This window comes from Pomacea canaliculata, linkage group LG4 (genome assembly GCF_003073045.1).
Source record: "Pomacea canaliculata isolate SZHN2017 linkage group LG4, ASM307304v1, whole genome shotgun sequence".
In the NCBI taxonomy this organism is placed as follows: Eukaryota; Metazoa; Mollusca; class Gastropoda; order Architaenioglossa; family Ampullariidae; genus Pomacea; species Pomacea canaliculata.
In genome coordinates, this window is record NC_037593.1 from 453641 (window position 1) to 476887 (window position 23247).

The following is a 23247-nucleotide window of genomic DNA, read 5'->3' on the forward strand; positions in this document are numbered from 1 at the left end:
AGGTGTGTTGGGGACGGGATCTGATCTCACGGCTACCGACAACTTATAACTTCAAAGAAAGTCCTTTCCTTGTTGTCCTAACGATGGCGCCGTCAAATATACTCGGTTTAGAAAAAATCCCGAGACTAAGCTAAACATTTGTGTTTGTCTCACCTACTGGTTGCTAAAGAAAGGAAAGGATGCTGTACTTTGAAACATTGTCTGACGGGAAAACAGTTCCAGTCTTGACCCTGGCAGTTCCCCTTCTTCTCAGATTTTATCTCATGGAATGTCTCGCTTCAACAAAGGCTTCATGACCAATTTCTGGTAAGTGGATTATGACACTGCTATCTTAGGAAATAACGATGATGATACATTGAGTGGGCTAACTGTGAGTGGTTTACTGGCTCTAGGCTCCTAGAAGAGCTTTTTCTTGTCACTGGGCCAAGCGAACGTGGAAGTGAGAGCTGCTATGAAGTAGTAACCACAAGGCTTTATATCAGTTTCATAAGGCTTGATGTAATTTATATCAGCTGCAGGTAATTCTTTTCCGAACTGAAAAGGACAAAATGAATGTCTCTGCCCTGTGACTTATATGTCCTGCATGTCTCCTTTACAAACATGTCGGAACATCTGACTGCAAAGGTTCGACAGCCACAAAGAAATCGCAAACGTCTCACTTTCGAAGAGGCCAAACATCTGTGATATCATTTGTTTTAAATCGGAGAGGGAATCAACACCACGATGCCCAAACAATAAGGAAAGTGGAGAAGAGAAGACAGAAGAAGAGGAAAGATACAGGGAGGAGGATACATGGAAAGTGTGGACAGCGCTGGTGTGATTAACTCCCCATGGGGCTTTGAGGAACCGTGAAAAATGGACAGAGCTGGTGGCGAGGTCACCGTTGGTCAACGAGCATGAAAGTTAGGGGTCACATGACAGTGATTTGTCACTGGCCACCTTACAAACTCAGCTTCATCTCCATGTTCCGGTGAGATGGTCGAGGAACTCGGGAAAATGTGCTTCTGGGGAAGAGATGGAGATGAGAAATGATGTTACAAAACCAGATGCGTAGGTAGAAATAGTAGGTTGCCATGAGAACGCTGCGGTAGGTAGAAGTGGTATTCGAATATTAACGTCTCTGTGGTAGGCCTGTAAGTCCAGATGTAACTGTGCTTTCAACATGATCATAGACTTACAAAATGGTGGAAGCAGCACACACACACACACACACAAACCCACTTATCTTTTTAGTCTTCTTTGTCCTCCTAGTGCCGCAACCATACCACCCCAGCGGATCCGGTTCTGGGCCGAGGATCGATCTCCTCCTGGTCTGTCTCCGAACCCTGCGTTTCATCTGTGGGTTTAAGTCCAGAACTTGTCTGGTTAAACTCGGTGTCAAATTGCAATAAAATCAAATTGTCAACCGTACACTGCAGTCTATGCAAAAACTTATTAAATACATTTTTTACTAAAACAAGGATATCGGCCGGCAGCTCTTCCTTGCGATGTAAGTGTAGAAGCAGGACTGAAGTATCGTTGGAAGTCAGAGAAACATTGCAGTGTACTGCTGACGTCAAGCAATGTCTGTAAGACACAATAACAAACACGTTAATGTTTGTACAAAGCCAGGATCGTGTTTTCACGAGCAAACCGTCGATGTCGCAGTTGAAGATGTGAAATATTTTCACGGGTGAGTCCCGTGCTGTGTCCTGGTGACCGTTAGCACGGACACCTCGTGTCGCGTAGTCACTGGGTCAGTGGAACTTATTCTCTCCCTTGTCTTGCTTGTGTCTTGCCGTCCACACAAAGTCCTCGACATTATGGGATAGCAATTGTCATGAACTGTGGAGGACCGGCCATCTTGTCACTTAGTTCTTGTTGGTGTTCTTTGTAGGGTACTGTTGTCCGTTTTCGATGTCCTCCATTGACTGGGCAGACAACTCTGACCACGCGTACAATGATGTCTGGAGGGGAGAGGATCGGGTAGGTTGTTGCCGTCTGTCACTCGGTCTTGTTCACTCCATTGAGTATGACGTGTGTGTTCCTGGCAGTTGCAGGCACCTAGGGGGACAGTAGCAGCGTGTTCGTGGTCCGTCGTGCACTAGTCATCTTCGTTAACAGCAGCCTCGTTGTCGATGACGTCACCGGTTCTGGGACGTGTGCGTCTCGGTTCAGCGGATTTGTTCATTGTTGTAAACGGCGAACTTGACTTCTTCACGAACTTTAGACACGTTAGTTGGTAACGGCTGTATAACCTGGTGGCTAGAGACGAGGTCTAAAGACTGAAAGGTGGTGTGTTCAAATCTGACAACAGCACTTCATAATAAAAATAAGAGTGAGTGAAGTGAAGTGAGTGAGTGAAGTGAAGTGAGTGAGTGAAGTGAAGTGAGTGAAGTGGAGTGAAGTGGAGTGGAGTGGAGTGAGTGAGTGAGTGAGTGAATGAGTAGTGCTAGCTGTGTTAAACAAGTTGTGACCAAAAAAAAATTGACGTTTAGAAAACACTTCCAAGTTCTAATTAATCAAATTATTGAAGCCATGTCTTAACTTTAAACCCGACAATAGTAACAAGCAGTTTATGAAGTTATCGTCATCATATCATTTCGCTTTAAGAAAAAACCGCTACAGTCACAAACTGTGGGAAAGGTTACGAACAATTAAAACACTAAATTCGTGCGTTATTTCGCGAAATTGATCCAGTCTATCTAACTGTATATTAATCAGTGCTTCCGGCATCATATCAATAGGGATATTGATACACGTCCTCCATTACCTCGGCCCCGCGCGGATGATCGGCCCCAGGCCCCGCGTGTTCTTACCGGTTCCTAACGCCGCCTCTGCTTGTACTCCATCTTCGACAAGAACAGACGACTGCGTCTGACCTGCTCCAAACAGTAGCTCACCTACTACCTATTACCACTACTGGCTAGGAAAGATCAGAGTTATATTTCGTAGTCACCACACTCATTTCCATGGCCGCCCCACCATTTGTTACCCACCTGTGAGGTGGGATGAGAACTCGGGTGCTGGCCCTCCTCTCCCGGCCCTTATATCGAATTAAGCAAAGTCCGAGTCCCCTTCCTTTACTCAGGGAAAATAATTTTGAATAATAACTTTAAATCTTGGGCAATGAAAGACCAACATTTTCAGCAATGAAATGCCAGAGTGCCAAGTGCCAATTTTGGAGTTGCTGGTCATGTCACACCACAGTGACACGTGAAGAGGGACGTAACTACTGGCAGCATGGTCTGATATCAGGGTTCTGTCCCTTAGACTAGTACAGTGTAGGAGTAACCTACACGAGTTACTCTGGGAGTGTAGGAGTTACCGCGGACATGTGCGTCGCATGTATTATACATACAGCTCAAGAACAACAGGTGTCAGTGTAACAGCCACATTAAGTCCATTAATTAAGAAAGATTCATAGAGATAATTAAGACGACATCGCTGTCTGTAAGGGGAGACAAGAAGGTTGAGCGGGGCAAAGGTCAAGATGTCATCTGTGGGTGAGTTCAGTGTTCACTCAACTGACAGCAGCAAGTTTAACAACATTAACAGTTCCAGGCTCGCTTGGACAATATAGTGGCTGTGAACTTCAGCTTTCCGTGCAACCTTTAATTATTACTGATGTTAAGATGTAGCAGAAGTGTCTGAGTGTAGACACCAACCGCGGTGTGTGTACTGCGTCTGGTCACAGCCTACATATACCTTTGTATATTTATATATTTATAGTCTCTGGTCTGGTGTTTGCAGTCTGACTTTTTACCTTTTATGCTTGTTTGGAAGTTTGGTATCAATTCCCCTTGCGTTATCCATCTTTCTGAAAAACGTTAAACATTTGAAAACGGACAACTGACGATGCATTATTATCACTTTATCTTATGAAGCAATTATGAACATGAAGCCTTTTATTTTCTTTAAAAGTACAAATTCAAAGAAAAATTGTAGAAAGTGTACATGTTTTAAATATACCTAAGGTAAAGGTACATTTAATAACTAAGAAACATTTTAAGTTTTACAGCAATTATAATTCATGCACTGGATGAGAATAATACATGATGGATGAATAATGCATGTAATAGCCTATCTGTATCATTATAAATCTCACTTTATAAACCTTGATGATAAATGTGTGGACATAAAAACCTGGACTGATTACCTTACATCTCACACTGCAGACTGCGTGAAGTATTGTTTTATACAGCTTGTGAATTGATTGATCTTTTTCAAATAATGTAAAAATATTAGAAAGCTATGTACTGCACCCATTTCCAGGAGACAAGAAACTTGCCTTGATTGCTAGAAGGCAAGGCAACTATGTTTACTTTCAGAAAAAATGGCAGCAAGGAAGAAAAAAGTCATTTTGGATGTTGATACTGGAGTGGATGATGCACATGCAATAATCCTTGCCCTTACACACCCTTCTGTTGATGTTGTTGCCATCACATGTGCCAATGGAAATCTCAAGATTGATGATGTGGTTGCCAACACTTTCCGAGTGTTACAGACTTGCAAAAGATTTGATGTAAGGTTGGAAAACTGCTAAATGGTAGCCTCTGAAACAGATTATTCATTTTATTCTAAAATAGATTTTTTTATTTTATTATAAAATATTTCATGCATCCTTGTTGTTAAGCATAAGAAATTAAATTGCCCAAATTTAGGGAGACATGTTAAATGTACTTGGTATCTGACTAAACGTGCTAAATGTAGTTGATATCTGCGGAGACTCAAACCTTACATGTACATAGTCATATTTAATTCTAATTATAAAAGCTTATTTTATGTTTGAATTGTTTCAGTGTGTTAAAGGAAGTTTTATTATGTTCTATGACACTTGAAAAAAATCTGATAGAAATTATTGTTACATTTTGTGGCAGGCAAGGCTTACAAAAAGTTCATTGTGTTAAGTTTATTTATACATTTTATAAATACCATTTCTACTAGTTACAGAAAGTACTATGCCTTATAAAGTCTCAAATATTTTCTTTAAAACAATACTTTATTTGTGTGCATGTGTGTGTGTACACATGTGTGTACGTGTGTGTGTGTGAATGTGGGAAAGAGAGCAGGTACCTGTGTTCAAGGGTGCAGCAAGGACACTACTGGGCAAGGTTTCACCTAGCGACAATTATTCTGCTGAAGTTTGGAAGACACCAGTAGATTTGAGTAAACTTCAGTCTGAGCATGCTGCCATTGCTCTCGTACGTTTTGCAAATCAGTTTCCAGGTAAACTGGTGTTTTCTTGCTGCTGATCTATTTTCTTTCATTCAGTCAGTGAGAAAATGTGGGATGGAGCTGTGACTTGTTGGCAGAGCTGTTTTTAGAGTGGTCAACTATTTTTGTCTGCTCAGTCAGTTCTTGTCATAATACATGATTCATTTTATTCATAGGGGAGATAACATTAGTAGCACTGGCGCCTCTGACAAATGTAGCCATGGCTTTGAACCTTGACCCCAACTTTTCAGAGAAACTTCATGACATTATCATCATGGGTGGCAACATAGGAGGTAAAATTATTATTCTTGTCAAGGAGTGTATTTTGATGATTACTGAGCTTATAGGTGCTAATATTAATGTACCTCGATAGTGAGAGATCATTTATTAGTAAGTTCATTTATGATTCTTTGTTATGTAACAAAGATTGTGCAACAGAAATGCTAAAATACCACCTCTGAAGTCTCATATACTTCACTAGTGGGAAGTGTGTGTGTGTGTGTGGGGGGGGAGGGGAACAGCCTTAGGGTTAAATTATACAATTGTAATTTATTAAATATTAATAGAGGAAGCATTTATTCACATCACGTGCTGTAATTATTCTGTCTTTGGAGCAGCATGAACAAGTACTGACATAAATGAAATATGAATTTCTCAAAGGCTCCATGGAAATGATAGCAACAGTAAACAGCAGTACAAATTTTAAAGTTTTTATGACATTTTTTGTCTTGTCACTCTTAAAGTTTCTTGCATTTTTTTTATTATTTTCCTTTCTTTCTTTTTATTTAGCTCGAGGCAGAGTAAGTCCATGTGCTGAGTTCAATTTTTTCACTGATCCTGAAGCTGCCTTTATTGTTCTTAAGTCAGCTGCAAGAATTCGGCTTCTTCCATACGAAGTCTGTTTGAATCACCACTTGTCTTGGGTATGAATAATTTGAAAATGAGGGAGATTGTATTCCTGCATGTTATTTTTCCTGACTTTCTAGTCACTAATGTAGAGCATTAGAAAGATTCTTATATTTTGTGGTGGGTTGTCACTTTTGAGTAAAGGTGAGTTACAGGATGAGTGGGTGGTTTGGTGAGCAGATTCAGATTCTGCATCACAGGATTATATTCAGGATTTAGGGTTTGGTTAGGTTATGTAAGGACAATACCAGACAATTACAGGAATACATATCTTCTGATATACCAACCAACAGCCATGAAACTTTAAGTTTTTATAAAGTAATTTAAATGTTAAACGAAGTGGCTAAGAAAAACTGTGAGACTGACACGATTGTATGAGCTTTGAGTTTGGTGGGCAAGTGTAGAGGTGCAGGGGTCTGGACAATTACCAGACGTACCAGCTCATTTAGTGTTCAATAAGAGATGTCAACGGATAGGCAAATAGAATGTACACAGAAAGGAGAGACCCATGAGCAGGTAGACAAACAGAATGCCATGCTTGTACATAAAAATGCATGAGCATATGCATGCGCACACACACATAGAGCACAAAGTAAGCACTTACTGTTGTGCTTTCTTTGAAGTCTAGACAATCGTTCTTAAAAGTCAAGGAGCATGATAGTGTACTGTATTCTTTCAATATTAAAACTGTGTGCTATGTTCTTTCAGTGTTAAATTTGTGTTTTTTTCCCTCTTTTGTAATTTTGGATGATTATTGTATTATTGTCAATTTGGAAAAAACATCCTCTGAGATTAGTATGCCGTCCATATTATTTTACAGGAGTTTGTCGAAGAGTGGACTGGTGCAGACAATGAAATATCTAGATTTTTGCAAGACTCAATGGAGACACCAATCCAGACTGCTAAATCAGAAAGTACTATTGGCTTTAAGTCGTGTGATGGTTATGCCCTAGCAGTGTTTCTTGATGACAGTGTTGTAAAAGAATCCCAAAAGATCTATGGTACGGTTGAGCTGAATGGATATTTCACTCGAGGTCAGATGGTTGTAGATTGGTACAACGCCATGAAAGAAAAAGAAAACATCTGTGTCATTCTTGAATTGAACCTGAAAATGATAGAAGAACTATTTAGGAGCATGATCACTAGAAATAAATTCTAAATTACTTGTTAGCAACGATTGCTATTAAATATTTTTACAACAAACTGTTCAGTTAAAAAAAAAAATGATAAATGCCATTTGAAAACTAAAGAGTTCAACATTTACTTTTGGTGTATTAAAGCCTTTCAGTAGTAAACTACTAAACCTTTTGTTGCCTGTTAATCTTTCCTTGTTTTTCCTGTGTACAACCTGTCATTGTTTTTCCTGTGTATAACCCATGTTATTTTTCTACCTGTGTACAACCCATCATTGTTCTTGTCTGTTGTGCTTTCCTTGTGTACCAAATGTAAACATTGAGGGGATGATCCCTCTACTCCAGGGGTGGACAATTAATTTTCCCAAGGGGCCGCATGAGACATTGGGATGGTTTCAGAGGGCCGGACTAATATAGTTAACTCAGTTTTACCCAATACTGTATATGTAGTATATATACTGGCGGGCGGGCCAGCGGGCGGCCCGGTCAGAGACAGGAGGCGGGCCGGTGTTTGCCCAGGTCTGCTCTACTCTGTAAATTGTACTTCAGAGTGGTGTGTGTGTTTGACTGTTTATGACTGCAGTCATGCAAATTATGTAATGTATAATAAATATGTCAATATTTACCCAGATGCAGGTATGCTTATGTGTGTTGGGTAGGTGGGAAATTTTGCAAAACGCAAAAGTAAAATTTTGCAAATATTTACCTGACTGGAAAAAGAGCTTACATGAGTGGCTTGCTGGCTGAAACATATTGGGTACAATCATTATAATAGTCATTTTCATAATTATCATCAGAAATGTACATTTCCTGACTGAATGCTGTAGGTACAGGACACAACACTACTTAGGAAACCAAGTTACTGACCCTTACACAACACAAAGTGAGAGGGGGGACTTCAACTAATGCACTGCATCATAGCAAAGCACCTGGGGCTGTAAATGGGTGACATATGCAGAGAGAGAGAACATTGTGTGTAAGATGAAAGCTAAACCCAGGACAGCCAGTTATCACTGTATTGGTTACAGGCGCTAACTGTTGCTAACCAACGAGTCAGAGGGAGAGATGGTGTGAAAGGATGACAACCAGTTACAGGAGTTATTTACGAAATAGGAGACCACCAGTTGGTATTATTTACCAAGGAGGTAGAAGGTCGCCATCTCCAATAAAATATTTGTTGAAGAGCACTTTGACAGTCCACTCTATTTTATTCTCTCTGTAATTCACTTTCTCTCATGATGCAATTTTTTTCGAAGAGAAGGGAACAAAGGTAATTTCAATTATCTGGAAGCTTCTGATCAATCACAACTCTTTTTTCTGGAGATTGTCGCCTGAATACACACCATGCACATAGAAAGGTCATAATTGTCCACATAATTCAACACGTTACACATGATAACGGTTTACGTCCCTTCTCTAAGTTTTGCCTTGATAGCCAGAAGCTGTTTTATGATGTAATGATTTTCCATATATGGAGTTGATATTTAGGATAATGGTGGATGAGCTGTGTTTGTGTCTGTGAGAGGGTAGTAACATTCGCAAATGATGCTTTTTGAAGTGCATATATATGTGTGTCTAGAATTTGAGAATAACTGGTTTCGACATTACTTATTACTGGATTGTATGCACAGCTGTATTAAAATTGTGAAATTATTTTCTTATATACTCACACCCTTGCTGGAGCTATGCCCTTAAAGTAATAAAGAATCCATCTAATACATACTGAAATGCCTACTTTCTTAATCTGAATCTTGTATTGTAGATTTTCATTTGGCCTAGTTCAATTCTGCATTTTTTTTCCCATTTAGTTTATGTAGTCATGTGAACAACTCTACCTGGAACCCATTCAGGTAACCTGCCAGTCCCAAGCCCGGATGAAGGAGGAGGGTTGGGCGTGGGGCTAGCAACCCCACCCTGTAAAAAATAAAACGCTACAGAAACCCGAAGCATATTAACTGCACAATGAGAGCCTGGACAGGAAGATCCCTCTTTGGAGGGGCCTATGACGCGTGCTGGTGAAAGCCCTCGGGAAGCCAGCTCGCCGACCCATCTCACGGCCAAGGCAAAAACCAGGATAGGGACCTGGAACATCAGAACCCTATACGAGAGAGGTAAATCAACTCAGGCAGCCCAGGAAATGAAGAACTCAAGCTCCTCAATCTGTGTGAGACAAGGTGGAGTGGCAACGGTCAGACCAGACTTTCATTAGGGGAGACTATCATCTGCTCGGGACATGAAGACCCTGACCATGACCACACACAAGGAGTAGCAGTTCTGATGACACCAGAGGTTGCAAGAGCATTAATAGCATGGGAACCAGTTGCCCCACGACTCATGTCAGCAAGTTTAACTCCAAAGGAAGAAAGATCCAGTGCCATATGCACCTACCAACGCAGCTAAAGAAGAGGAAAAAGAAGACTTTCACAACTCCCTACAAGCTCTGGTTGTTCGTACTCCAAAAGGAGACCTAAAAATCATAATGGGCGACATGAAGTTGGAAATGACAACACAGACAAAGGACACATAATGGGAAAGCATGGTGTGGGCAACTGCAACGAAAATGGGGAGCTGCGCACAGACTTAATTCTACTTGTTCAATGACCTTGTAGTCGGAGGCATAGTATTTCCACACAAAACCATTCACAAGATCACCTGGACTTCACCAGATGGACCTACAGAAAACCAGATCGATCATATCACCATTAATCGGCAGTTTAGAAGGATCGAGTCTGTTGGAGTGAGACAGCCGGTGGAGTGGAGCAGTACAGCTGCGTATCATCAGCATATGATTGACGAGAAACGTGAGATTAGATGCAAGATGAAAGTGACTTCATATACAGAATAAACAGAACTGGGCTGAGTACTGAGCTGAGCCTTGAGGGACAAGAAAGTGGGGCAGGGCGTGCTTGTGATCTAGCAGTCAGATCAGGTTGTTGTGTCAGTAAGTAGTAAGTACACTGTACAGGCTTCGTCTTCAATGTGCGAGTCAACATCGCTCACCGTCTCTCACAACCATCTTTCTACGCCAGTGATGTGACTGTCAGGATTATGAATATAGACAGTTAGCAGCCTCCAGAGAGCTGTGTATAGAGTGGTAAGGTGCTACAAGCTCGCGGTGCGTGTGGCGGCCATACTCAGCCTTCCCGTCTCCTCGCCTGGAGAGCTCCACGACCGTTACGGTAGCAGACGGCAGACTCCACAGGCTGTGCGGGGCGGCTTCAGGCCAGGTCGCTGCTGGGTCAACAACAACAACGTGTGTCGTTGTTTATTGATTCCTTTCGAGTTCATTAACAAGTGCCGTGGAAGATGTGAGCGACCATGGTGGAGAAATGTAGCAAATTCTCGCCCATCGTCAAAGCCAGATCGGAAATATGGCGGGAGGACGAGCTGGCCAGGGACTCCATGCAGTCGTCGCTCGATGTATCTCCTCACGCTCAGCATCCCAGCCACCGGTCGCACTCGGAGGGCGAGCTTGGGGATACTGCAGGGCGAGTAGTTGTAGGCAACGAACGTGGCCCGCCCGTCACCATCAACGAACTCGTTCAGGTAATACATGTTCTGCCATTGTTTACCTTTGCTGGCGGTACACGTACTGTCCGGTAAACACATTGTATGTTGTTTACCTTTGCTGGCGGTACATGTACTGTCCGGTAAACACATTGTATGTTGTTGTTTACCTTTGCTGGCGGTACATGTACTGTCCGGTAAACACATTGTATGTTGTTGTTTACCTTTGCTGGCGGTACACGTACTGTCCGGTAAACACATTGTATGTTGTTGTTGTTTACCTTTGCTGGCGGTACACGTACTGTCCGGTAAACACATTGTATGTTGTTGTTTACCTTTGCTGGCGGTGCATGTACTGTCCGGTAAACACATTGTATGTTGTTGTTTACCTTTGCTGGCGGTACATGTACTGTCCGGTAAACACATTGTATGTTGTTGTTTACCTTTGCTGGCGGTACACGTACTGTCCGGTAAACACATTGTATGTTGTTGTTTACCTTTGCTGGCGGTGCATGTACTGTCCGGTAAGCACATTGTATGTTGTTTACCTTGCTAAAGGAACATGTATACTGTCATGTATTACAGTATGTTGTTTTTCTTCCTGATACATGCAGCATCTCTACTTTTGAAATGCAGAAATCTTTGGTTTTAGACAGCTGTAAGAAAAAGTCTATTTTATCATTAGTCTTGTTTTCATTTTCTTTCTTGCCTTTTCTTGCAGTTTTTCACTCACTCCCCATCATTTTAAAGTGCCTCATGTACATTGTACACCTCTGTATAATCTCATATCATACCTTATTTTCTATGTTCTTCCATGTTAATTATTTTTCCTTTTCACTTAAGGTCTGTCACATTTAAATTTCTAGGGCAAGTAGAGTACACTGGAGTACATTAATTGCTCTGAGCTATGTTATAGACCAGAATAGGTATATGATTGTTGTGTGATAGTGTTGACTGGTTATCATTTTCTAAATATTTCTATTTATATCAGTATCTATTCAATAAGTTATAACATTTACTTACAAAAATATTTTGCTACAAAATGGAAATCAAGATTTTTAAAAGACGAATTTCAAATGTGGTGTCTTTATTGTTGGTATTTTGACCAGTTTGAACTAGAACTTATAAAACTTTTACTGTCACAGCTCCAGTTTAGAGGTAAAAATAGAGAATTTAAATATGACTTTAAGCGAATTAGAATAAGGTCTGAAACCACTCCATACTTAATAACATGGAGCTTGTGTATGTGTGTGTGTTCAGCTTTCTCATATTGGTATTCCACGAGATCAGGTAACATGGGCACGTGTTACGCTCACTTCTGATAAGTGGATTTCAGTGCGTCATGACAACCATGATGACCTCAGCAGTCGAAGGGCAACGGTAGGAGTTTATTATATTTGGAAGTTTAAACCTACAAAAAAAGTTCTGTTAACAGACTTTTATGAAGCAGAGATTAAAAATGTAGAGTCAATCAACCATGTCAACCAAAAAAAAATTTAAAGAAGTATTCTTAATTTACCTACACTTCTACATTGTGATATATAATTCTAGCAGCTAGATCGATCTGCAATTTTAAATTGCAGATGTTGCTGAGCATAAGGATATTTTTATTTTTTAGGTTGAAGAAGGGAGATAGTCAAATCAAGTTCTCTAGACAGATAATATGTAAAATGTTTTACATGCCAGAGAAACCAATAAATTACTTCTTATTGAACAGTAATTTGAATTTTTTCTTTTAAGTTTTCCTTAATTTCAAAACATAATATGGAACTTGAAGCATTACTTTATATATTATTAATTTGTATATATTTTTTTGGAAATTTAGGTAACAGTACTGAGCCCTAAGGAAGGGACAATATCATATGCAGGACAAACTAGTGCTGACTCAGTCTACATGAACCCTACACAGCCAATCATTGCGCTGAAAGGTGAGCAACATAATGTAAGGCATATGTAGCATCAGAAGTTATAGGTAGACTGGGTTATTAAGAGCTCTCAAGCTGATTCACAAATGATAAATTAGTAGACAGAATGCAGTGCATGATGATTTTTATGTTAGTCATATAGGTTTGCTGGAAGTGGAAGATTATCATCATTAATAGATAGTTTTCTGTTAACATTGGATCAAAGGTCCATACATGTTGTACCAAGCTATTTCACTGTTTATTAACTAGTTGAAGTTGAATTGCTGTTTATGTAAACATTTCTAGTGGTAAGTCATTTGTTGTTATAAAACTTTATATAATAAATTATTGTTTGCTTTAATGAAACTGACACAAAGTCTGAAAAAATGTAGTTGCTGGAATAGAAAATAACCAAAAATGAGCAGCAGACCTAATTGCAGCTACATGATTTTAATGTTTTAGCTGGTTTTCGCTTTGAGGCTTTCAATCTGGACACAAAACTGCTGATAGGGCGGACACACTTACACGAGCCTGTCTCCTATTGGACTTGGTTAAACTCAGACATTATTGCCATTGTCACTGACACAGCAGTCTTCCACTGGGATTTATGGCAAGGTAAGTAATTAAAGAAATGGTTGATGGGTTAGTGACATTACTCTTTTTTACAGAAAATGTTTCGATTATTACGAAAAATAGGCTTCTGTGTCTATAGGTTTTATAAAATGGCAATGAAAACTGAAGGAACGTAGAATTGATGTAAACTGAACAATTAATGAGAAGTGAGCCATTATCATGTATGCATGTGTGTGTAGAGGCATACATACACTGGCAGTGATACAAGAAATGAATGTACATCTGCCTCTGCCTATGATTGACTACTTTTGATCCTGTAGAATGGATCACTTCAAAAATTTTTTTTTTTGTCTTAAGGGGATAGTCCTCCAGAGCGAGTCTTCTTGCGACATCACCGGCTGGCCTTCAGTGAGATTGTCAGTTATAAGGCTGACCCCAGTCTTAAGTGGCTCGCAATAACAGGTCTGATCCCCGAGGTAAGGTGAATAGACCTGAAAACTATACGAATGGTCTGTAGTTGTGGTCTCATACCTTCAGTAAAAATGTAATGGCTATATATATATATAGGGCCTGAAAAACACACAAATGACAGGTTAAACTATACTATACTAGCTATACTAGGTTACACCTCATTCATATTTGCACAAGTCATATAGTGACATTCTGGAAGAAGGTAAAGGTAGTCACATTCAGGTAACAAGTAAAGGTTGTCACATGACCTTACAGTCATAGGGGAATGAGCCATTAGAGGCCTTGCTTATCTTGGGGTCAGCTGTTGTGAGGATGGTGTCCCATCTCTTGAGGGTCAACTAGGGGAAGTACACTATCACAGGTATCAAACTGACTACAGTGTGTGGCTTTGAGTCAGATGTAGGTTTTATAGCAAACATGTAACTGTCTCCTAATCAGGTTTTATCACAGACATGCTAGACCAGGTAGGAGCACTATTGTCGCATCGAGATAGAGAAACATTTTCAGAATCAGTGGGACCTCTATTACAACTTCTTAGACTTTAATAAGACTTTGACACAATCTGGCACTAGAGGCTATGCCACGTGATGTGAAAATTCAACATTGAAAGCCTCATCCAAGTCTTTGAAGTGCTGTACAATTGGTCAATGAGCACAGTGCTGCTGAGTAACCAAATAGGAGCTTACTTTCACATGACAGTAGGCATATGTCATGGGGGCCCCCTATCACCTGTGCTGTTCAGCACTTTCTTTAAGAACATCATGCATTGAACCCTCCACAACAACCAAACTTTCATTTCCAATGTAGATCTGTTAGCAGGCACTCAACAGAGCTGCAAGAACTATCAGCAGATGGACAGTTCTAATGCATATGGAATAGAGACCATCACTGATAAGAGCACACTCATGATCATTGACAATAGCAAAAAGATTGATGTGAACAGGGCAACATCTCAAAGAAGTAGGCAGCTTTAACTATTTTGAAGCGTGAACTCTGCTTGTCCATACAGAGAGGAGAAAATAGGATTTTGAGAACAAGTGCCTGAGCAGGCTTTGTGGATCTTGTACAGAGAACATAAAAATCCAAAGACTTTGTATGAAGCACAATTGCCACTCATGTAGGACACCAGCAGCCTCTACTTACAAAAGTCAAGCAACATAAGCTGGTCTGGTTTGGCCAAATGATCCAGCACGACACCTTGTTGAAGACTTGTCCTTCAAGGTACCTTTGACAGTGGTCATTGCTGCAGTGACCAGAGGAAGTACTAGCTTGTTAGTCAAAGACTGGTCTGGTCATCCTGCGCAAGACCTGCTCACTATCCCCTGAAGCTGGCCTTTTCAGCTGCCACATCTATCCATGTGTCCCCTCAGCCCCTTCCGAGTGACCAGTACCAGACAAGGGATAAATGAATAAATAACAGAGACATGTTGTTATCTCAGTCTTGAGCAAACATCATCTTATACAGTCACAATGTGCAATGTTTACTTTGCGTTTAGATTACTTCAGATTATAATATGATGCCCATTTAAAACATGGATTAATAAAAAAATGGAAAAACTGACTTTGTTTAAACAGTGAAATTTTTTTTTAAAGCATTGAGCAATCCACATTTTGTCAGGCTTTGGGCTAAATAAATTATAAAATGTTGTGATGTCTTGCTAGCACTTCCCAATAGTAAAATTAAACTGTCAAGTTCACGTGTGCCATATGAGAAATCTCAGGTTACCACAGTTAAACTGACGTGGAGTGCATGTGTACTGCAGGATGACCGCATCTCAGGTGTGACTCAGCTGTACAGTGTTGAAGAGGACATCACTCAGTGCATCAGCTCCCATGCTGTTTGCTTTTCCACATACAACTTTGCTGACAACCCCCAGCCCTCCACAGTCTTATGTGTAGCCTCTCGCGAGTCCCAGGACCATGGCAAGGTAGAAATACAAACTGTTACAAATCTTAATCGTGCAAAATAGTACAAACTGTTATTACAAATTGTACAGGATAATACAAAGTGTTGCTTCAGAAGATTTGTTTGTTTTCAGGTGCATGTCATAGAGCTGGGCCCATACAGAGCTGGAAATTATGCTCCCCGTAACTGCTATGACCACATTCAGTTCCTGGATGACACTGAGAGATATGATTTTCCTATCTCTGTTCAGGTTTGTCCAGTCATACCACATAGACATATGTAGTTACTGGTGTCTTGTAGCAAAGTATTTCTGCTTGAGCTTTAAATGGTAAGTTTTATATAATAGCAAATTATTATTAAGCGCTTTTTATATAGTGCTGTTCCCACAAAGATTGAGTGTCTTTTACAGTCATGATACTCAACAAACATAGGAAGACACACACATCCACACACGCACATAACCATGCAGAAATAACATATAAATTTGTCCATGAGACAAGAGGTGAATGGAAAGTTTAAGGAAAGCCAGGGGAAAGGAGTTGATAGCTGAGATTTGAAACTGAAAGTATCTGTGCTTTTCATAATGCTGTGGGCAGAGAGTTCCACATTTGTGGGGAGACACAAGGAAAGGAACAAAAGGCTCGAGATTAGTTTCTGAAGCCTTAAGTCGTTTTAGTATGCGATATTTGTGATTACAACACTATGTAGTATTCAGTTGTCATGTGAGATTTGCTTGAGATTTTATGTGACCACTTACATTTGCTTGCATATTTGTAAATATGTGCAGGCAGATTTGTTATATCACTGTGAATGTGTGATGTGCAGGTGTCAACAGAGTATGGACTGCTATTTGTTGTAACCAAGTATGGGTACTTGTACCTTTGTGACATGGAGACGGGTATGTGTCTGTGCTGTACTAGAATCTCTGCTGACGTCATTTTCACTTCTACCCTCAACACTGACACACAGGGCATTCTTGGGGTGACTAGAGCGGGACAGGTAGGTGCTTCTGAGGTAAATAAATTGTACAGGTGGTCAAAAAGGGCTAATTATATTGATGAAACTTTATAGATGTGGGCAAGCTTAGTGATTATCGTAGTTAAGTAGAAAAATTATGTAGATGAGTCTACACAACATAGATGTAGCAAGCATAATAATAATATTTGCAGAATTGTCATTCATAGGATGAAGAGCAGGTTTTCTTCAATCCCTCTTTCTCTCACTGGAGGTCTGAAGGTAGTGGATTATAGATCACTCAGTAACTGATACAGTCTGATATTGTCAATCATTCTTTATGCTTGAATTCAGCTTGTTCTTCCTAACGTGCTTCTGTCATTTGCTCTTCACAAATCTGATGTATTCTTGACACGTGTTTCTCAGGTAATCACAGTAGATCTGAAGAAGGATGGCTTCATCTCTTATCTAAGAGAGACGACAAGAAAATCCTGTTCTGCCAACCGCCTAGAGAAGGCCATTTGCCAGTGATCACTTACATTTCACACTGTTTTGGCTACAGAGTGTTATGTTTTGGCCTTCACTATAACAATCAGACCTATACAATACTGCCTTTAAATTCTTTCCTACCTGTTATGATTTACTAGGGCTACAAACAAATTTCAGTGTGATATCAAAGAAGTGGTATTGGTGAGTAATGTTAATTCTGCTCTTTTTATTAAAATCTTATTTTGCATGAAGTTTTCAGAAGCTATGAAGTATAACCATACAAGATTACAAGTTGTCAGAGAGGGCAGTGGTCACTGCGGTTGTATCTGGATTGTTTGGATATTAATGTCTGGTGATCTGCATGCCTTTTTTGACTGCAAGACATTTACATTATGTTGAGACTCAGGTTTGTTTTTTTTTACCCTGTCTTGTCTCTATAGTAGTCTAGTAGCTGGGAAAATCACAGAAACTTGTGCAAAGATGTTGGAAAAGCTGGTGGTGATGGTTGGCAAGACAAGACCTCAGCTACTTTATTTCTCTTAGTTCTTGTAGATTTGTTACAGGGACTTTGATTTGTCTGTCAGGCATATATAATAAGTTATGTCAGCTGAGTCTTGATAGGTTTCTTTTTTTTTTTTTATTTAGTTTACTTCAGCAATAAGTTGGCTGCATTTTGTTAATTATTACTCTTGATTCTTCTCTTTAGGTTTGTTTGTTGTTTTTATTGACAGATTAAGCTCTTCTTTGCTGAGCATGGACTGTCTATAGATAAAGCTGATGTAATTGTGTTATTTATAAATTGCTGCATACTAACCCCTAGTATTTGTGATTGAGGAAACAGTGATCATCAGAAGTGGCATTTTTGTATATAGTAAACTGCTCTTTGCTGATGCAGTCAAACAAGTGTTGACATAAGTCTGCATTAAAAAAAACTTGTAATGTATATCTACTGTCTTTGTCTTTGAGTTTTGATTTTGCTTCTAGACACCAAACCTCTTTGCTGGCTACAGTTTCGTGCACTAGTTGCCAAAAGCTTATGGGGACACTAGTATTGATGTGACCACTGGAAAATATGTGTTGTGCACTTATCTGATGCTGTTACCTGAAACTGTTAGTGCTATGTATGTTGAAGCAGGTGACAATTAGTACTCTGCTATCAGTACTATGCTGTCAGTACTATGTATGCAGAAACAGGTGACAATTACCTAATGCTGTTAGTGCTGTATTCATGAGTGACAATTAACTGTGCTATGTATGCAAAAAGCGAGAGGACATCTTGCTACAAACGTTTTGATAATTCACCGAATGAGCAGTGTTGTGTAAAACTGGCTGCATGAAGATGGTAACACTGTTATGTCAAGGGGGCATGGCTATAGATTTCTTAACAGTTGTACGTATCGAAACATTATGTGCCTTTTACATTCTGATTTTAATTTTAGAAAATTATCTTCTCAGTACGAATGTGTGTATTAGGGATGGGCAGGAGTTTGGGGAGTTACCGGTGTGTGCAGGCTGTCAGTGTTGCACAGACTTGTGTACATGTATGTATCTGCTACCATATTGAAAATGTGACATTCACATGTGATCAAACATTATAAAAAATAAGTTACAAAGAAATTTAACTGAAAGAAAAATAGAAATTATAAGTTCAAAATTTACAGAAATTATTTTTCTGCCATATTTTATGGTGCGACATGCTATGTAATTATTACTTATTGAATGTAACAGGCATTATGACATTGATGTCATGTTAAGAGATATAATGGTATACAAAACTATCACGTCTGGTGTTTGTATTATTTAGTGCATATTACAGAAAGTGTTTATAATCAACTTAATTTATTACTTATACAAAGCTTGAGGGAATCTCTCTTCTCCTTTTCTGCCACATTGTAGAAGGCTACCAGCTACACGGTTGATGACGAAGCTAACATATCTCAGTAATTCTTTAAAAAGAATTCAAATAGCTTGGGTCCTGAGAAATGATAGTAAGCAAAACTTTTAGACGCAAACCAGTTTTGAGCTGACGTAATGTTTCTAATGATTGTTGACTAAAAAGTGCTTTCAGTTTTCTTTATGCAAAGAGGTAGAAAATACTATGTAATATTTTGATGCATACTACTTTACAGCTCCTGTGATGTTTATAATGATCACTTACAAAGAAGGTCTGTTTAGTTTTCCTTATAAGCAAAGCAGATGATATTTTAACATAAACCAATTAGGAGCTGATATAAAGTTTTTGATGATCATTGTCTAAGAAATGCTTTTTGTTTTCTCTGCAGTAGAGTTTTCCTAGTATTAGTATTGTTACATTTTTTTTTTCCTGACAGGTGGAAACAGAAGGAAGAATATGATAAGATGCTCAAGAAATGATAATCTTGTCTGTACGAAATGTTTCCAAAGTGGAGGCAAGTCTTGGTGATTTTAGAACACTATACAAACAATATAAACATTATGTTTACATGCTGTTTGAGAGAAGGAAAGCTATTTGTGCTTGCTTAAAACGGTTGTACCCAGTACAAAGTTAGTCTTTCTGCTTAAATACGTCCTGTGTACGCAGTGTTATGCACTGTTACTATTGTGAACTCGCTGCTGGGTCTAGGCATTGCCTCCCTTATTGTGTCGTATTTGGCCCATGCTTGCATCGTCCTTGTATTTATATACAGGAGTGGATCTTGGAGATTTGGAAGTCTTTTATGATTTGATTATTATGACTTCTGACAAGTATTTTATTGTCCTTGAATGCTTGGACAGTAGTTGCTGCCAGGCCTTTACATCTGCCGGACCTGGGCACTAATGCATGTGTTTAACCCTGAGCAGGGTGCAGTTTTACCCGCTGCTGAGACTCACAAATCTGATATGTCAAGTACCTACTGAAGCAAGCTGTCTCCTGTTGCAGGCACAATACTCCGAGATGATATTTGATTCCTGAACTTGAAGTCTGCAGGGCTTTCTAGAGCCTCACCAAGTGCAATTTTTATGTTATGTACCAGAATGTATTTTACTGTTGTATTCAGTCTTGTGTAGTCGTGTCGTTGGTCACAATAACCTGTACAAGAAAACGATATTCAGTACCTTTTAGGTGTAGCTGAACCATTATGTCTGGTGTTTATGAATATATTTATAGAAAGGTGCATCTTGCTCAGTATTTAATGTTTACATGTATGCATTCACTTACAAAGCCTACTAAAACAGTTTTTATTTCAACACCGTGTCTGTTTTATTTTCAAGATTCTTAGTTTTCTTTTCTGTATTTTGTTCCCTTTTATGCTGTACTTTGAAATCTGTTATTGCTTGTTGGAGTTGTAGGTGACGGTCGTTCCTATGACCTGATGAGGGTGGGGGAGGTGAGTGGCTGGATTTTCAGTTAGTGAACAGGTGTGTGAGTACATATAGTCCAGTGTGCTGCGTGTGTATGTAACGGTGTAAGCTATCAAGTAAACAGTGCAAAGGTTGCTCGTTAGTGCATAAAGTGCGCAGCTGCTATGCTTCCTTTAACATGGTAAAGCAGTGGTTCTCAAAGTGTGGTCTGTGGACCACTAGTGGTCCGTGGGCATAAGTCAGGTGGTCCGCGGCTGACAGTCGTCATATGTCAGCAAAGTGATGTTTAAAGTGGTGCATTCCTCGCATTAACATTTTAATTACAAATAAGGAGGTAGTTTTATGTCAACTTATTACTATGCTACTGTCACAAAAGGATATTTAGTTTTGAATTAAAATGAAACAAATGCAGCAATTTAAATTTGAAATTCATAGTACAGACTGATTTTTAGGCCTTTGTGGTCTGCCATATGTTTTACTTAAGTAAAGTGGTCTGCGGTCCGAAATACTTTGAGAACCAAAAGGGTTGAAATGTTTGGAAAGAAAATGTGTGGTCATGTGATCCTCAGCAGCAGCCCAGATTGGCTGGAGTGGCACTTGATGGTGTTACCTCAAACGTTCGCCTACTTTTCTGTTCTGTGTCCTGTGGTATGCAGCGAACAGTCTAGCTGGTGCTTGTCTTGCTGTGGTATAGCCATAGCTGGTGCTTGTCTTGCCATGGTATAGCCCTAGCTGGTGCTTGACTTGCCGTGGTATAGCCCTAGCTGGTGCTTGACTTGCTGTGGTATAGCCCTAGCTGGTGCTTGACTTGCCGTGGTATAGCCCTAGCTGGTGCTTGTCTTGCCGTGGTATAGCCCTAGCTGGTGCTTGTCTTGCCATGGTATAGCCCTAGCTGGTGCTTGTCTTGCCGTGGTATAGCCCTAGCTGGTGCTTGTCTTGCCATGGTATAGCCCTAGCTGGTGCTTGACTTGCCGTGGTATAGCCCTAGCTGGTGCTTGACTTGCCGTGGTATAGCCACCTTTTCACTGGTGATTGTGCAGCCTGTCTGGTGGTATTTTCTGTGGCAAGTCTGGTGTCAGTGTGAAGTGTCGCGTGCTAACAAGTTGCTAGGCAGCACATGGCTGATGTTGAAGTGGACAGGGATGTTACGGACTTCTCAGTGTAGTGTCGCCTGGTGTTGTCTGCGCTGTATGGAGATTATAGGGCTATGCTTCAAGTCTGGAAACACTTATATTTAGATATTTAGAACTGCTGACTGACCGACTGATCGGTCTGCGCCACAAGAACCGTTGGTCTTCCCTGAAGGTGGTCGTGTGGTTTGTGCGTTGTCTCGCTGACAGCGCCATCACTCGTCCTTCTCTCTCTCTTCTAACCGATCTTGTTCCTCTTTACCAGCCAAGGCTCAGTGCAGATTGATGGGGGGAGACATGGGGGATTCGAGGACATCATGGCTCACATCTTGGACAGGTGTGGCGTGCAGGTAGAGCGCTGTACACTTTATCGCTGGCCCCACCGTCACGTGACAAGCTGTCAGATGAAGACGTCGAGGACACGTCAAGAAGTAGGGCTGCTACCCTGGTGTCATGTCTGTACCACTAATTGTCGGTGTGTACTCTACCGTTGGCGCACCAACACGTCTGAGACAAGTGTACAATGGCGATAATGAACTTTGTTTATGCTCATTGAATGAAAACCTACAAACATCGGGGACCCGACACTAGCGCACCAACCACATTATAGGACAACTGGCTGTGAGTTCATCCCTGAGGTCACGAGGTCAGCACACCAATAATAACAATGGTGAAAGCTTTGACAGCGCCGTATTCCAGCCACAGCCCAGCTCCAGTCGTTGTCGGATGACATGGACAGACCAAGAGGTCAGGAGACAGACGTACAGTCGTCACTAGACTGACACGACACACGTGACTTGTAACAAAGAAACTGTAAGCGATGGCCTTATAGCCACGGACAATTAACGATGATGAGAAAGTTGATAATAGCAGAGGAATAAATAAAAAGCCACCGGTAAGTCAACAGTGAGTAAACAATGTGGATGACAGAAATAAGTGCAGGTGGGTACCACCTTCACTGGCGGTAGTCTTGACAATGCTCAGCTGTGGTGTCAGGAAGTAGGTCAAAGACTTAGGTAAGCAGATACAGCTGTAGGTCAGTTAGGGTCAGGCTGTCTTTTCCGTCCTTCCCTCCGGCGATCCATGACAAGGGCATGCGTTATATAGCTATGTACTGTTAGATAAAGTTCTGACACTGACATTTATTTTATTTACTCGCGCTGTGAGGGGTATGGGCAAACTGTAACAACAGCTACAAACAGCTGTCACAGCTGTGTACTGGGCACAGCTCTGGCAACGAACAGCTGTCACAGCTGTGTACTGGGCACAGCTCTGGCAACGAACAGCTGTCACAGCTGTGTACTGGGCACAGCTCTGGCAACGAACAGCTGTCACAGCTGTGTACTGGGCACAGCTCTGGCAACGAACAGCTGTCCGTATATTCACTGACACACCGATCCCGCAGCCACACGCCAAGGTGTCACGTGGCCGATTGTCTGCTGGTTGAAGACTTTCCTCATTCCAACCTCCTCCCCCTCCATTGTCATCAGCATCCCACCTCTGTCACGTGACAAGGGTGACAAGGTCAGGGTCGAGGAGGGTGGCGTCCCTCACATTGCGGGAAACATTCTTGGTTATATTTAGTAACATTTATATAAGCGCTGGATATGAAAGATTTATATTCTTACAATTTGCTAACGAGCTTAAACGTGGCTGTAGGTCCTCCTGCTAAGTTTCCCCGAGAGTTTCACGAGGGGAGAAAAATATGTACACACACACGCGCACAAAACTGCTTTTTCCTGAGATTTGAAGTCAGC

At 40.6% G+C, this 23247-nt stretch overlaps 2 protein-coding genes and 1 long non-coding RNA gene across 10 annotated transcripts; 2 read left to right on the forward strand and 1 right to left on the reverse strand.

Moving 5' to 3' along the window:
- Nucleotides 1-1278: 1278 nt before the first annotated feature.
- Nucleotides 1279-10374, reverse strand: LOC112562041. Of its 2 annotated transcripts, XR_003098773.1 has the most exons (5): nt 10236-10374; nt 7963-7978; nt 4400-4535; nt 3746-3799; nt 1279-1336 (listed from the first exon to the last, which is right to left on the reverse strand). It is a non-coding gene; the product is annotated as an uncharacterized LOC112562041 (long non-coding RNA). The 2 variants fall into 2 exon arrangements; XR_003098772.1 differs by lacking the exons at nt 1279-1336; nt 3746-3799; nt 4400-4535 and adding an exon at nt 7073-7207 and having other exon boundaries at nt 7942-7978.
- On the forward strand, nt 3348-10226 carry LOC112562039 (probable uridine nucleosidase 2). 6 transcript variants are annotated; one of them, XM_025235010.1, is made up of 6 exons: nt 3348-3485; nt 4311-4504; nt 5052-5208; nt 5373-5489; nt 5986-5996; nt 9044-10226. In XM_025235010.1, the coding sequence occupies exons 1-6, from the start codon at nt 3473-3475 to the stop codon at nt 9050-9052; spliced, it is 501 nt and encodes a 166-aa protein (XP_025090795.1). In that variant the 5' UTR covers nt 3348-3472; the 3' UTR covers nt 9053-10226. The 6 variants fall into 6 exon arrangements, with proteins under 6 accessions (XP_025090795.1, XP_025090790.1, XP_025090794.1 ...); XM_025235005.1 differs by lacking the exon at nt 9044-10226 and adding an exon at nt 6923-8958 and having other exon boundaries at nt 5986-6119; XM_025235009.1 differs by lacking the exon at nt 9044-10226 and adding an exon at nt 6923-8958.
- Nucleotides 10301-20246, forward strand: LOC112562038 (clathrin heavy chain 2-like). Of its 2 annotated transcripts, XR_003098771.1 has the most exons (10): nt 10301-10781; nt 12003-12122; nt 12568-12670; nt 13109-13261; nt 13577-13695; nt 15454-15618; nt 15730-15846; nt 16422-16595; nt 16977-17240; nt 19370-20246. XR_003098771.1 is itself a non-coding variant. In XM_025235004.1 (9 exons), the coding sequence occupies exons 1-9, from the start codon at nt 10554-10556 to the stop codon at nt 17079-17081; spliced, it is 1284 nt and encodes a 427-aa protein (XP_025090789.1). In that variant the 5' UTR covers nt 10301-10553; the 3' UTR covers nt 17082-20246. The 2 variants fall into 2 exon arrangements, 1 of the variants encoding a protein (XP_025090789.1); XM_025235004.1 differs by having other exon boundaries at nt 16977-20246.
- The last annotated feature ends 3001 nt before the right edge of the window (nt 20247-23247 follow it).

Excerpts from the sequence above, each read along its gene's own strand:
- LOC112562039 (XM_025235005.1), top strand. Across the intron at positions 5,209-5,372 it reads TTTTGCAAATCAGTTTCCAG|GGGAGATAACATTAGTAGCA; the intron begins GTAAACTGGTGT and ends TTTTATTCATAG. Across the intron at positions 6,120-6,922 it reads TGAATCACCACTTGTCTTGG|GAGTTTGTCGAAGAGTGGAC; the intron begins GTATGAATAATT and ends ATTATTTTACAG.
- LOC112562038 (XM_025235004.1), top strand. The coding sequence starts at position 10,554 with ATGGTGGAGAAATGTAGCAAATTCTCGCCCATCGTCAAAGCCAGATCG. Across the intron at positions 15,619-15,729 it reads AGTCCCAGGACCATGGCAAG|GTGCATGTCATAGAGCTGGG; the intron begins GTAGAAATACAA and ends GTTTGTTTTCAG. Across the intron at positions 15,847-16,421 it reads ATTTTCCTATCTCTGTTCAG|GTGTCAACAGAGTATGGACT; the intron begins GTTTGTCCAGTC and ends TGTGATGTGCAG.